This window comes from Petaurus breviceps, unplaced genomic scaffold (genome assembly GCF_028583685.1).
Source record: "Petaurus breviceps papuanus isolate PSGF00001 unplaced genomic scaffold, PetGlider_PUasm1.0 90845, whole genome shotgun sequence".
NCBI classification, from domain to species: domain Eukaryota; kingdom Metazoa; phylum Chordata; class Mammalia; order Diprotodontia; family Petauridae; genus Petaurus; species Petaurus breviceps.
The window spans coordinates 6,993,839-7,009,598 of NW_027187359.1; the positions used below are offsets into that span (position 1 = coordinate 6,993,839).

General features: G+C 41.0%; 1 protein-coding gene across 1 annotated transcript in view; it reads right to left on the bottom strand.

The window, feature by feature from the left end:
* Positions 1–1,101: 1,101 nt before the first annotated feature.
* CIB4 (calcium and integrin binding family member 4) overlaps positions 1,102–15,760 on the bottom strand; it is an 87,105-nt gene continuing 72,446 nt past the window's right edge. The window contains exons 4-7 of the mRNA XM_069072286.1: positions 9,498–9,639; positions 6,148–6,260; positions 4,188–4,276; positions 1,102–1,132 (exon numbers count right to left, since the gene is read on the bottom strand). Coding sequence (XP_068928387.1) covers positions 1,102–1,132; positions 4,188–4,276; positions 6,148–6,260; positions 9,498–9,639 — 375 coding nt within the window. The remainder of the gene's footprint in view (positions 1,133–4,187; positions 4,277–6,147; positions 6,261–9,497; positions 9,640–15,760) is intronic.

Genomic DNA, 15,760 nt, shown 5'->3' on the forward strand with positions numbered 1-15,760 from the left:
GTTGTCCTCTCCTGGGTTTGTGTCTTGTTCTTCTCTGTGACCAAAATAACTTTCTATGGTCAGATTGTTTTTTCGTTGTTTTTTTTTTCCTCATCTTTTTTGGCCTTTTTTCCTTTCTTTTAAATTTGAGCTCAGTTCCTGGGGTGGGAGGAGCACTGTCTCAGGCTCCTTGTGCCAGGGATTGCAGGCCCTGGCTTTTTACCTGGTGCTATATTAGCATTGCCCTGAGGCACATGGGAAACCCTTGTATCTGTTGCTGCAATGAGGGAGTAGAGTGGGAGGCTGTGGGCTCTGGCAGCTTATCTGATGCTGAGTGGTAGCTGGTCCATACTGAGGCCAGTGAGATGTCTCTGCATTTCCCCAGGGCTGACCACTTGAGATTGCCTTTTTGTCTAGGGCTACACTGAAGCACATGGTGGTTTTCAGAGCTAGTCTGCCCTGTTCCCCTGGCTATGCTGAGGTATATGGCAGGGGTGGGGAGGGGAGGTCCTGGTGTTGGTGCTTGCCTGCTTCACTGCACTGGGGCTCAGGATCTACCTGGTTGGGTCAAGTGGGGCTTGCTGGGACCTAATTAAATACTTTTTCTATTAGATTTGTATGCCACTACATCAGCAAGAATTCATCTGTGATTTAATTTGGCTCTGAAACAGCCTTTTGGACCTGGCTGTACCTGAGAGGGATAATACATACAGCTTAACATTTCTTCTTATTGAACATTCCTCTAGGTCAAGACCACTTCTCAAATTATCATCTTATAAAACGTCTTCCTGAGCATTGGCAACCTTAGTAGTCTGCAAACTGGATGGACAGTGTGGCCAAAAGGGATGCTACATGCAACTTAATTGAGTCTATTCATTCTGTTCAACCCTTTTTTATATCACAACATGGTACACTACCTGGGTTCAAGGAATCCTGAGACAGAAGGATAAGGAAAATACCTGCCTGTGGCTTTATTCTCTTAAATGAAACAGATAACACTTGTAACTCTATCCTCCCTTAGCATCCAGAGATTAGAAGGAAGTGAGCAGGATTCTAGAGGTCTCCCATGTGGCAGCCAGAAGACCATTTGGTCAGGATGTTCTCAGCAAGGCAGCTTCACCATCAGAGTTCCCAGGAATGAATCCGAAAGGAGCTAAGAGAATAACAGAATATTCAGGGGGTGCTGGATGCTACAGGAATTTCTGCTTGTTTTAATGGGATTGGTCTGATAGAGTCTTTTTTTTTTAAAGCAATTGGGGTTAAGTAACTTGCTCAAGGTTACACGGCCAGTTATTTCTGGTTGTGGTGCTGAGTATCTGAGCCCGGATTTGATCCAGGTCATCCCGACACTGGAGCCGGTGCTCTTACTCGCTGAGCCACCTGGCCACCCCTGGTCTGATAGAGTCTTTATGGCTTCTAATTCTCTCTGATCATATTATATCCCTCTCGAAGTCCCAACTCTTTTCAAAAGATTATAGTCATCACTGATATAGATAACACTCCCCCTCATTTTACTGATGAGGAAACTGAGGCCCAGAAAGATGAAATGATTTGCTCAAAGTCCAAGCTATTTAGCAGTCAATCAGTCAGTTATTCAACAAACATTTATTAAGCACTTACTATGTGCCAGGCTTTTTGCTAAGCACCAGGGAGATCACTAAATGAGAAAGTATAGAGGAAAAAATATAACCTAGGATAGAGTCTTGGGGGACACTCCCAGTTAGTGGGTGTGACGTGGATGGAGAATCATCAAAGATATTGAAAAGAAGCATTTAAAAGGATAGAAGGAAACCATAAGAACTTAAGAGAGGAGAGAGAATCTAAGGGGAGACCATGGACAATGTTGAATTCTACAGAGGGACAAACCAAAAAGGATAAAAACTGAGAAAAGGCCATTAGATTTGGCAAAGGATCACTGGTCACTCTGGGAAGGACATTTTCAATTGAATGAGATCAGAAGTCACATTGTAAAGAGTTTAGAATAAAGTAAGAGGATAGGAAATGGAGGCGCTGTGTGTATGGCTTCCTCAAGGAGTTTAGCTGACAAGGGGAGAAGAATGAGCAGGAGCTACCAGGGATAGTAGGATCAAATGAGGATTATTTTTTAAAGAATGGGGGAGACACTAGAGTGTTTATAGGTAGCAAGAAAGGAGTCAGTAGACAGGGAGATATTGAAGATAGGAGATATAGTGGTTATGATAGTGGGAGCAAGCTGCTGGAGGAGATGGTGTGATGGTATCAAGGGTGCATGTCGGGAGACGGGTGCTCCTGTCAAGGAGAAAGACCACTTCTTCATCCAAGACAAGAGTGAAGGAATAGAAAGTGGGCAAAGATGTCTGAGCAATGTGAGATGAGGTAGAGGGAAGAAGAGAGAACGTTCAACAAATGGCCCCAGTTTTGTTTTGTTTTTCTATGAAGCATCAAAATCCTCACTTAAGAGGGTAGGGAAAGCAAATGCTGTTGGAGGCTTAAGGAAAGACAAGAAGGTTTGGAACAATTGCTGTGGAGAGTAGACTAGTTAATGGCAGGATGAGGATTCAAACTCAGGTCTTCAGCCTCTACATCTAGGGCTCTTTCCACTATGCCAGGCTGCCAGTAGGATAAATATGCACCTGGATCCCAGGAAGTTTGGACAGAGAAGGACTTCTCAAATAAATTCCAACCTTTCCCATTTTACAGATTAGGAAAGCAAAACCCAGAGAAGTTATGTGATTTGCTCAGGGTCACACAGCTAGAAAGCTAGACTGTTTCCCTCATTGTTTTTTCTGTCTTTTCAGGCTCAGTTGGGACCTAAAAACTCAGGAGTCAACATGGTATAATGGAAAGCAAGCTGGATGTGGAATCAGAAGACCCGGGGCCAAATCATGACTCTTCCACTTATTTACCTGTGTAAACCCTGGACAAGTCATTTAAGCAATCAGGGCCTCAATTTGCCCCTCTGGAAAGGGGATTGAACTAGAGATCTCTAAATCTAAGACCCTATGAGTTCTAATTCCTCCCCTGTCTCTATATTATAACTTCTGTCTCTATAATCTCATGTGAGGCCTGGATATCTCCACTATACCCTGGCACAGGCCCTCCTCACCTCATGCCTTTCTATTGCCATAGCCTTCTAATTGGTCTCCCTGCCCCAAGTCTCACCTTGTTCCAGTCCATTCTCTAATCAGCCACCAAAGTGTTTTTCCTAAAGCTTAGGGCTGACTGTCACCACTCCCCCCAGTCAATAAACTCCATGGGCTCCCTAGTACCTGCAGGATCAATTGGAAAATCCTGTTTGGCTTTTTAAAGCCCTTCAAAACCAGCTTCCTTCCTACCCTTCCAGTTATCTTACATGTTACCTGCCTCTACATACTCCATGATGCAGCCACATTGAGTTTCTTGCTGTTACTAGAATGTAATATTTCCTGTTCTGACTCTGGGCCTTTCTCTGATCCTTTGCTTGGGATGTTGTCAGCTTCTTACCACCAACTCCTACCTTCCCAGGCTTCCTACAAGACTCAATTCAAATTCCACCTACTTCCTCCTACTGCTGGTGCCTTCTCTTAGAGATTGCCTTCCATTTATACCATGTTTCTTATGTGGACAAATTTTTGCATATTGTTTCTTCCATTGCAATGTGAGCTCCTTGAGGGCAGAGAGTGTGCAATGACCTTCCTTTGTATCCCCTAACACAGGTGCCAGCAAATAGTGAGTGCTTATTGATAGACTTTCTCTGCACCTCAGGTTCCTTTCCTTTTGGATGAAGGTGGATAAGCTGATCTCATGGGATGGTGGTAAGGCATAACAGTGAAGGAGAAAGGCCTAGTGGGACAAGGACCATATGAGAAACTGGACAGATGCATTAATCATGTTCCGTGATCTCTGCTTGAACTATGTGTGCTGCATTGGTGGAACAAAGTAGAGTTCATCTTGAGGGATCCAGTTTCCATTCTCCAGTCAGGGACTTGCTATTTCCTTGTCTTCCCCTTCTGTACTTTTATAAGATGCCTAATTTAATAAATTTTTTTAAATTCCAAGGACCAGTCTTTGTGATGCTGAAAGAATCTTCTCAACAATGTAAAGACTAAGACTTAGGTAGCTCTTTCTCCTGGCCAAAGAGAGACTAGAGGTGCCCGACTTTCTGCTTTGTAACCTCCCCTCTTCTCTTCCCCTCTCCTTTCCCTTTCCCTTGCCCCCTTTTATAATTGCTGCTGGGAAAAGTTCCTTACTTCATGAAATCTGGGGACTTGGACATGGCATGTTCAAATTCTGAGAAAGACAGCATGTGGTCATTGTCCAGGTCTGATTCTCCCAATATCTGCAATAGAGAAAGAAGAAATGAGGAGATAGAACAGAGATAGATAGAACAAATAATAAGGTAGAAAGGGGATAGGGAAAAAGGCATTGAGGTGTTCCCTGGCTTGGGCCCTTTGATCAGAAATTCCACAGGGTCATCAAGTTGGCCTTGTTTAAGAGGAAACAACTGTTGGGCAACACTGGCCCTTTCCTGCTCACCTTGGGTGTGAGCTCTGGCAATCCCATGCTATTTACAACAGCCAAGATGGGCTGGAGGCCCCAGGGAACCTTGTCCCTAGAAGGTGCAATGCCATTTGGAAGTGGGAAAAGTGGATTGGATTGGATTTTTTTAAGTAAGCAATTCTACAAAGTAGTGATCTCTCTATTCCTATACCCTCCAAGGATTTGGTATTGTCTGGTTTTGCCAGCTATGCCCTCCTTCTTTGGCTGGTAGGACTCCCAGATAACCTCATGGAGAAGACTCAGGGCTAGGGCATACCTGCACCCTTTCTCCATGTATGTCTCCTTGCATTAACTCTCTTTCATGCCCCCCATACACAGAGGCACGCAGTCCCTGCCACGGAAGCAAATTTTGCCATTCGTGGCAGGGGGGGGGGGGGGAGAAAGGATTTAACATCTACAAAGTTGTAACCAGCAATATCTACACATGGGACAATAAACACGAAGGCAACTTTAATTCCAGGGAGTGGGACAGGGGAAAGGGGAGCAGCAGCAGAAACCCCAAACTCTTTCCAAGGAGGAAGTAAACAAATAGGGAAGAAGAAGGGGAGGAAGAAGTGCACTCCACTCCACCTGGTTGTAAGTACTTAATCAATGCTACTTGACTGACTGGAAGCTTCGTATTTAAAAAAAAAAAAGTATTATTGCTGAAGGAATGTAAATGCTGCCAGCATACTCTACATTTCAATACCTTGGGAAAAGTCTTAGCCACCCTACCCTAGCTACAGTTTTGATCTCTTTTTTGTTTTATTTTATGAATAAAATGGATGGGGAAGACAGTAGACTAGAGCACAAGAGAAACGGAGTCACAGAACACTCAAGTCCAGCACAAATGGGATCTTCTACCTCTTAGGAAAGGGAGAAATGCCCCTGAAACCAGCAGTGAGATTGTTATCATTAAATGCTGGGCAACCATTTATGTGCCAAAGGCTAGGCCAAGTCTTTGCTCAAGACCCTGAAATACTCTAAAGGCAAGATGAGCTAGCCCTAAAGTACAGTAGAAAAAGCACAGGTTCTGGAGTCAGAAGCCCCAGGTTCAAATCCCACACACAACTTGTGTGACCTTGGACAAGTCGCTTAACTTCCCTGGGCCTCAGTTTCCTCATCTGTACAATGAGGGGCTTGGACTAGATGGCCTATGAAATCTCTTCTATCTCTAGACCTATGATCCTATGATTTCTCTTGGCCATTCCTCAGCATAGCCCAATTGAGAACCCTAAAACTACAGATAGCAAAGACTCACACTGTGGCCTTGAGTTAAAACTTGGAACATTTACCATGACCCTTCAGAGAACTTCCCCCCTAAACCCTCCCCCCCCAAAAAGGGGCAGGGCACTGAGTGAGAACAAGAACATTGCCCTAGTGAATGTAGCTTACTTAGCTATGGTACCCAATTACTTAGACCAAGGTTGCATGTTTGATCCCTATGTAAAGTCCTCCTTTTGCAAATGCATGCATTTGGCTGTCATGAGAGAGAGTTTGGATGGTGCAGATCAATATCTCTCTACTGCCTTCCTAGTTAGTTATTTGAGGGACCAGATTAGTGAAGGCTACACTTGAGATGCCTCTCCCATGCCTATGGGCCCCACCAGTGGTGAAGGGAAGGTCAGTTTTCACCCCTCCTCCCTTGACCCCCTCCCATCAGGTACATACATGTGTAGTCAGATTCTGTAGCAAGTTGTCACCCACATTGTTAGTGTTTAGCAATCGCTGGATGATGCATTGGAGGTCCTCCTCATCAATGAAGCCATTCTCATTAATATCTGCTGAGAAGAGGAGATTCTTGAACATAATGAAGAAGTTGAGAGGGATGGGTAGGGGCAGATCTTCCTCTTTACCTCATACCATTAAAAGTCAATTACACCAGCTTAGGTAGCTAGGTGATGCAGTGCTTAGCATTCCAGGCTTGGAGCCAGAAAGACTCATCTCCCTGAGTTCAAATTTGGCCTCAGACACTTACTAACTGTGTGACCCTTGGCAAATCACTTAACCCTGTTTGCTTTAGTTTCCTCATCTGTAAAATGAGCTGGAGAAAGAAATGGCAAACCAGTCCAGTGTCTTTGTCCAGAAAACCCCAAATGGAGTCATGAAAAGTTGGACATGACTCAAAAACGACTGAACAACACCAGCAAGATAACTAAAATTAGCGGGGAGGATACTAACAGCTAGCAGGCTAGGACGGGGCACCTGAACCGAGTCTTCAAGGGAGTTGAGGATTTCAAGAAGTAAAGGTGAGGAGAAAAAGCCATTCGAGGCCTGCGGCCTCACAAAGACACCAGGATGGGAGACAGAATGTCATGTGCAGGGAAAAGTAAATTGGTCAGTCTGCCTGGCACCTCCAATGTATAAAGAGGATAATACGCCTTGGATGGACTTTTAAAGATAGACTGGAGCCAGGCTGCGGAGGGCTTAAACAGAGGAGTTCATATTATTCTAGAGATAATAGGATACCACTGGAGTTTCCTGAGTAAGGAAGAGATATGAGGAAAACCAAAACTGACTTAGAAAGAAGCCAATTCTCTATCGAATGGATGGTCTTGGCACTGATAGTAACTTATCCACAACCCTGTGAGATAGATAAGACGATATAGTTTGGAGCTTTGATTTCATTGTTATATGGAATACCCAGATAAAGAAATTTATCAACGCAGATCAAGGCATACTCTGCACCATGGAGTCTTAGAGAGTGGGCAGGAATACTGAGAAGCTAAGTTACCTGCCCAGGTGTACACTGCCAGTAGGTATAAAATGTGGCACTTGAATCCCACCTCACACCACTCCCCCACCATCCCCACTTCCTGATTCCCAGGTTAGTTCTTTACCCATGACACTAAGCTGCCTCTCTTGTAGATAATACAAGCATTATTTATCCCCATTTTAGAGATGAGGAAATAAAGGGTGGCCCAGCCAAATGAAGTGATATACTCAGGGTCGCATGGCTAATAAGTATCAGGTCTTGGATTTGAACCCAGGTTCCCAGTGGTTTTTCTACTATACTATGCTAAAGAAGAAGGGAAAAGAAAGAAAAGAAAAAAAAAGAAAAAATTCATGAGGGCTTCATTTGTATGATGGACACCAACCACATGTTTTCTATTTCTATTGAGACCAGACTATGAAGAAAAACAGAAGAAAAGTAGCAATTTTTTGGGAGACTGAGATTCAGGGGCAATCCAGGACTAAGAAAGGAATTCCAGGAGAAGCACATGTTCTCCTCAATGGGTTCTGAAATATGGAACTTGGACTGACTTAATCCAGGGTCTACAAAAGGGTACAGTTTGTTTCTTGATCTCTCCCTAAAGGATCCTCAGCAATCTGCCACACACAGAGTGGTAGGGACCAGCCCTAGGTCTAGCCTTCCCCAGCTATAGTAACCAGAATGACCTGGCAGTATCTCCTCCTGCCAGCAATAATTCTCCCCTCACCTTCCAGCCCTGTTCCTCACTCCCAGACTTCCAAACTATGCTCTCTCATCCTGGAATGGAATGCCCTAGAACATCCAACCACCCCTGTTAGGAAGGTTTTTTTTTTTTCCCTTATCTACACCTACCAGGGAAGCTGGTCTCAAAATCAGCAAGACCTTGTTCTCCCTCAGACTGATTAAGTGACTCTGAGCAAGTCACTTAATCTCTTCCTCCTTGCTGTTCCTTGTATAAGATAGTTCATCTCCCAATTTTAAGTATTTTCACTGGCCATATCCCATGCCTGAAATTCCCTCCCTCCTCATCTTCATCTCTTGGCTTCCTTCAGATCTCAGCTAAAATCCTACCTTCTTCAAGAGACTGTTAACAATTTATCTCGTTTATGTATAGTTGTTTGCATGTTGTCTTGCCCGTTTGACCGAGTTCCTTGAGTGCAGGGACTATTTTTTGCCTTTCTTTGTGTCCCCATCACTTAGCACAAGGCCTGGAAAATAGTAGGTGCTTAATAAATACTTGTTGACTGACTGCCCCAGGCTGCTTGCTCTCTTAGATGCATATAATTGAGAAAAAAGGCACAGATCTGCATCTGTGATATTACCAAACATCATGAAATCACAGGTCCAAACCCTTCTCCCCCTCCCCGTGAAATCATAAGGTGAAAGTTTCCTAATCCTAAAAGTAGCCATTTTTCTTTTTATTTGCAAGGAGTAAATTTCATGTGATGTCATGATGCTAAGGTAAGCATAAGAAATTATGGTTGAAAGAAAAAATTACCTCCTAGGAAATATATTTCCTCTTAGAATTTGTTGGGTGTTTCTTGCCTTATTTTGTGGGGGGAAATAAACAAACCTCAGTCAACTTCCCCCTTTCTTGGATTCAGACAGTGAGTTCCAGACCCCATTTCCCCTACCAGGTTGCCCCCACACCCTTCCTTGGTGAGCTTTTCCTTTCTGACTTGACCTTTTCCCAACAAGTACCAATTTGGGTTTCCTTTTCAGCATCTATTAAGGAAACTTTGAGGCACCCTGTTTCTTTCCTGCCTTCAGCCACCTTCTCCATGAATAACTGGCCACCCTCAATTGAGATCACATGACCTTTATTCATCACCACCCTTTGTCCGGTTTTGGAACCATGAACTTTGATCAAATCAATTTTGCCCTTTTTTTTTTTTTCTGGATAGTATGTTTCTACCTATTCCCCTATGGCTAGGATATACTAATAAATATTTTACACCTGAATATCAAAAAAATGCATACATCATACACCTTTAAGTTTAATATGCATTATGATCATTTTCTCCATCACTTTCTTAAGTCTAAACAATCAACAAAACAAATCAAGCTGTGACAGGTAGCATTTGCCAATTTCCAAGGCATAAGTGTTCATGAAAATTTGGCAATCACCTTTATGAAGGAGCCAGTTCAAGCTAACACTAGCATATTCCTAGCTGAAACTGTGGGGGTGGAACTGTCAGGGGAGGAAACATGGAGAAACAAAAAGAGAGAAGCATGGGATCACCCCTCCAGCCCTCAAAGTCTGACTTATTTTTATTCCCTGAGTACTACAACCCTCAGTGTATCTTACCATAGATGCGGAAGGCATATTCAATCTTCAGGCTGGGGCAGGCCTGGGCACTAAATACAGAAGCCATTCCCAAAACATCTTCAAATGAGAAGACATCATCATGGGAGAAGACTCTGCAGATTCTGTCTCTGAAGGGGTTAACCTGCTGAGCAAGGAGGAAGAAAGTTATGTCTATTGTCTGCACACTGGTGTTCACTGCCTATGTCCATGATTTGAGCTTCCTTAAAAATTAGTTTAATTGATAGCTTTGGCTTCTTGTTTGTACATAACCGTTTGCATGTTGTTTTCCTCATTCTTAAGTCTCTTAAGAGTGGGGACTGGTTTTATATCATAGCCATTTCCAGATTATCACACAACACACACACACACACACACACACACACACACCGTATTGAACCTCCAAGCTTTATAACAAAGAATGAACAGTTAAGCAAAAAACAACAAAAAACAACAGATACAGTAACTCTGGCAATGTATATACTACTCTATCCCTTCAGTCCCCCACCTTCCTTTTGGGAACAAGGCCATACATTTAATTATCTGTTCTCCAGGATCAGGATTAGTCCTAAGAACCACTCAAAATTTGCTTTCTTATTACTGTTCTTTCATTTACATTATTGTCTATTTGTTTACCTGGTCCCACTTCATTCTACATCAATTTATATAGATCTTCCCATCTTTCTATGAAGTCTTCTTATTCATATTTCTTATTGCACAATGTTTTATACAATAATATAATAATATTTGTATAATAATAATTGGGGGTAATAATAGTACTGACAGCTTGCAAAGTTGTGAGGATCAGATGATATTATATTTATAAAGTGCTTGGTTCAGTGCTTGGTATGCAGTAGGAACTTAATGAATGCTTATTCCCCCAGTATATCATATCATATCGTATCATACGATATGATATAAAATAATGTGATTTAACATAATATTCTATATTATAATAAGATTATCTCTATAATATATAATTCTATATTATCCATAATTATATTCTACATATAGATTTCTATATTATATATAGAATATATGTAACAATAGCATAATAGAATATTGCAGTGTATATGTATTCTATATTACATATAGAATACATTACATAATTCGAATGTAATATATATTAACAGAATTATACATAATTCTATATAATATATAGAATTATATTATATATAATATTAATTACAAGTAACATAGCTTGTTCAATGAGTCTCTAAGCATTGGGTACCAACCTTGTCAATGATAGCTACAAATATTTTTGTATTTATGTTAGTTTTCCCTCTGTTCTTGACCTCCCAGAGAAATATGTGCCCTATGGTGATATCATGTCAAAAAGTATGAACCATTAGTGCTTTTCTAATATAATTCCAAATTATATTCCAGAATGGTTGTACCAAATTGTAGTTCCACTAATAATGTATTAGTATATTCCCCTTCTACAGCCCCTTCAACAGCTGGGTTTTTGTTTGTTTGTTTGTTTGGTTGGTTTTGTTCACCTGATGGGTGTGAGGTAAAGTCTCAGTTGCTTTAAATTGCATCTCTTATTGTTAGTGATTTGGAGCAATTTTTATAGAATCATTGATAGCTTACATTTCTTCTTTAAGAAGCTACCTATTATCTGTGGAGGACTGTCTCTTGTTCTCTTATATTTGTACTTCAGATAGCAGACTTTTGTCACAGATTTTTGTCATGAAGACTTTTCCTTCTCAGTCAAAAGCTTCTCTTTGTATTCTAGCTACGCTGATTTTGTACAAAAGTCTTTTAATTTGGGGGCATCTAGGTGGTGCAATGAATAGAGCACCAGCCCTGGAGTCAGGAGGATCTGAGTTCAAATCTGACCTCAGATACTTGACACACTTACTAGCTGTGTGACCTTGGGCAAGTCATTTAACCACAATCGCCCTGCCTTCCTCCCTCCAAAAAGAAAGTCTTTTAATTTTATGTAATAAAAATACTCAATTTTATCTTTTACGATCACCTCTCTGACTTGTTTGAGAGTTCTTACCTTAGACATATTTATGAAAGGTATATCTTTCATTCTTCTTTATATTGTTTTGATGACATGTCCTTTTATATTTAAATTGCATATCCATTTAGAGATTATTGCAGTATTGTAGATTATTGTATTTCCAGTTTATTTTTTCCCAGTATTTCTGTTGAATAGAAAAAATTCTTGTCTTGGTAGTTTGTGTTCTTGGGCTTATCAAAGAGTAGACTATTATGTTTGATTGCTTGTGAATTTTGCTTTCCTAGTCTGCTCCACTGATCAACATTTCTATTTTTTGAGCAGTAGCAAATGGTTTTGATGATTACTGCCTCATGCTGTAATTTAAGATATAGTAATAAAGGGCTCCCTTTATTTCTAATATTTTTATATCCATTGAGAATCTTGATCTTTCTTTTCCTCCCAATGAAGTTTATTACTTTTTCTAGTTCTACCAAGTAATTACATGACAGCTTGATTGATATGGCATTAATTTTATAAATTAATCAACCAACAAGCTTTTATTAAACATCTCTCCTATGCATCAGTCACTGTGCTAGGCACTGGAGATAAAGAGCTACCAGAGAGGTAGTCCCTGCCCTACAGGCACTTATTGCCAATTTTTTTGTTTGTTTTTGCTTTAAATAGTATTTTATTTTCCCCACAATTACATATCAAGAAAATTTTTAGCATACTTATACTTATTTTTAGCATACATTCTATTAAAGGAAGGAAGAGAATGCAGGATATTCACAAATGTTTAGAAATACACATAGTGGGACAGGGGCAGCATGAGGAACTAGTCAGGACATCCCTACCATCAAACACAATAGTCTAGTATTTGATAAGGCCACGAACACAACCTACCAGGTCAACGACTCCCTATTCAACAAGAACCAGTAGGGATACTTGGAAACCAGTCTGGTAGAATTAAGTTTAAGAGATCAGCATCTTACTTACACCATGTATGTATTACAGGAACCTCTAAATGGATGCAGCTTAATAAGGGATTATACAACTTAAATATAAGAGAACACGTCACAAAAACAATTAAAGGGGAATGGAAGAAAGACTCTTCCATAATTATGACTAAGGGGAGATTTCTCAAACAAGGCATAAAGGTAATCCTGAATTGCTGTGATGCCCTAAAATCAAAAGATTTTTGCACAAAAGGAGTCAATTCAATCAGGATACAAAGAGTCCAGTTGATGACCTCACAGAAGGAGAAGGTAACAGAGACAACAAAATATTAGTGCATTAAAATTAAAATACCTCTACTTATCCCTTCATAAAGTGTGAAGGAACGATTATGGCAAGAGTTAAGAGGAGAGTGCTATGAGAGACATGGTGGCAATTGGATACCCAAGACTTGGCAAAGGATTGGATCTGGAGGAAGTAAAGGAGAGTGAAGAATGGAGGATGACTCTAATATTGCAAACTTGACCAAGAGAAGTTAGGGAGACAGGTGGGTTAGCAGACTTGTAGATCATAACACAAAGAAATCTTGCAACTATTCCTTAGACTTGATGGTTGGACTATGTCTGTGGAAAAGCATAACTTATTAAAAGGGCATTGGATATTTAAGGGGAATGAGAGGGAGTGGATGGCATTGTAGATTAGGAAAATACTCACATGAGGAAATCCAGGAACCAGAAGGGGAAGCATGGGAAAGAACACTGGGGCAAAGATGAACAGAAGCAGAAAGAAAAAATAATGTTATCAGAGTGTGCCGGCACAGAAGGAGAAAGAGATGAAGAGTTTGGGTAACAGATCAAAATTCTGGCCTGCTATAATGAGGGTAGGGAGAGAAGCTAGACCTGGGATTTCATTGGCGAAAGGCACTCTGCCAATGCAGGTCAGTACCTTCTCTGCAACTTAGTTGCCTAGAGTACTGATAAATTAAATGATTCACTCAGAGTAACACAGACAGTATGTCTCTCAGCCTATCAGAGGTGAGATTTGAATCCAGGCTCCAAGATTGGCCTCTGTCCTCTACATCACACTGCCTCTTGTATTGATGATAGAGGACTTCAATTACCTCAACATTTGCTGGAGCCCTTTATCTGACCAGTGCAGAACAGCTAATAATTCCCTGACTTATTAATTATAATTTCATCTTTAAAAGTTAGAGGAACCAATGAAGTGAATGTCTATTGTGAATGTGATTCTCTTGGGCTAGGTGAAGCTAACAGGACTATTGGTCTCTGGCTTTGCTTTATGTTTCTGCCTTTATCATACATGTCTATCAGAGACATTTTGACAAGCATCAAATTCTCCCTAGACCAAGAAAGCAGATCTAATTGTTAGAGTAAAAACAATGACTCCATCTTCAGATTTATGATAGCTAAGAAAAGGGCAGTCAACCATAGTCTGACATAGACTTTGGGAGAGCAGATTTCAAAGGTTACAGAGAAAGGACAGGTAGAGTCCCACAGACTCAAATTCTCTAGAGGAAATCAGTCCAGGAAGGATGCGAACTTCTCAGAAATGACATTCTGAAGGCAGAAATAGAAGCCATTCTGATGAGGAAGAAAGAGGTAATTGTTTAGAGACCAATTTGGATGCACAAAGAGCTAACCGACCAAGGACAGGTAATAGAAAATGAACACAAATGATTGGCGTGATAGTCGTTTAAGAGTAGCATTAGGAGCATTGAAGCTCAGAATGAGCTGAGATTGGCATAGAAAGGTGAGAACAACAACAAAAGATGCATTTTTAAAAGCCATGTTGTGAAGGGGGAGATGAAAATAAAAGAATGGAGAGGTCTCTTACATGGACCACAGAGAGAAGGTCGAGCTGCACAGCTTGTTTGTTTCTATAGTCTAGGCCAAAGAAAATTATCTTTGGGCTGGAAAGAACAAAAAAGCAAGAGGAAGCTGATATTTATAAGATAAATGAGGAGATTGTAAGAGAGTACCAGGCTATACTGGACAAGTTCAGATCCCCAGGACTGAGCTACATCTTTGGGTCCTTAAAGAACTGACGGGTAGGACTACCGAGACAGCACTACTTGAAAGATTGTGGAAAATGGCAGGTGTTATAAATCGTGTATTGAAAGAGGGAAGAGAATTGGAGTAGGGTAGAGATGGGTATCTGGAAAAAACCAAGGCCAAATTATTAAAGTGTGATGGTGAATATTTAGAAAAGGAAGTATCCAGTGATCACAGAGAGCAAGTCTGGTTTCATCAAGAATAGCTGGACTAATCTCAATTCCTTTCTGCATAAGGTTACTAGACTGGTAGATCCAAGGAGTGCTAAACTACAGCTTAACTACAGTTTAACTAGATTGTAACAAAGAATTGTAAAAAATCTCTTATGCTATTCTTACAGAAATGATAGGGGCACGAGGAACATGGCATGGGACAGTTACTTGGATTTGGACAAGCCCAAAGAGTCATTAATGGTTCTATGCCAGTTAAAGCAGAGGTCTGCAGGGGAGCCTACCACAGACCTGTGCCTAAACCTATGTTATTTAACATTTGATCAGTGAAAAAGGATAAAGACATAGATGGCATGATTGTCAAATTTGTAGATGACACAAAATTGGGAGGTATAGCTAACACACTGGATGAAGAGATCCAAAAAGATCTTAACAAGGTAAAATGATGAACCAAATAGAACAAGATGGAATTTAATGGGGATAACTGCAACATTCGGGGAGGGGGGGCAGCTAGGTGGTTCAATGGATAGAATGCCAGGCCTGGAGTCAGGAAGACTCATCTCACTGAGCTCAAATCCAGACTCAGACACTGACTAGCTGTGTGACCCTGGGCGAGTCATTTAACCCTGTTTACCTCAGTTTTCTCATCTTTAAAATGAACTGGAGAAGGAAATCCATATATAGGTGGAGATAATAGAACCAAACCTAGAAGAGGCTTTAGTGCTCAGAGGATCTAATCTCTTCATTTTATAGATGAAGAAACTGAAATCCAGGGAGATTAAGTGACTAACACAAGTTGTGTCAAAGGCAGGATTTGAACCCATATCATCTGACTGGATGGCATCTAGGTGACACAGTGGATAGAGCTCCAGGACTGGAGTCAGAAAGATGTGAGTTTAAATACAGACTCAGACACTTACTAGCTGTGTGACCCTGGGCAAGTCACTTAACCCTGTTTGCCTCAGTTACCTCATCTGTAAAATGAGCTGGAGAAGGACATGGCGAACCACTCTGGTATCTTCACTAAGAAAACCCCGGAAGGGATCACAAAGAGTTGTCCATGATTGAAAAACAACTGAATAACAAAACATCTGCCTCTAGAGTCAGTGATTTGTCCAC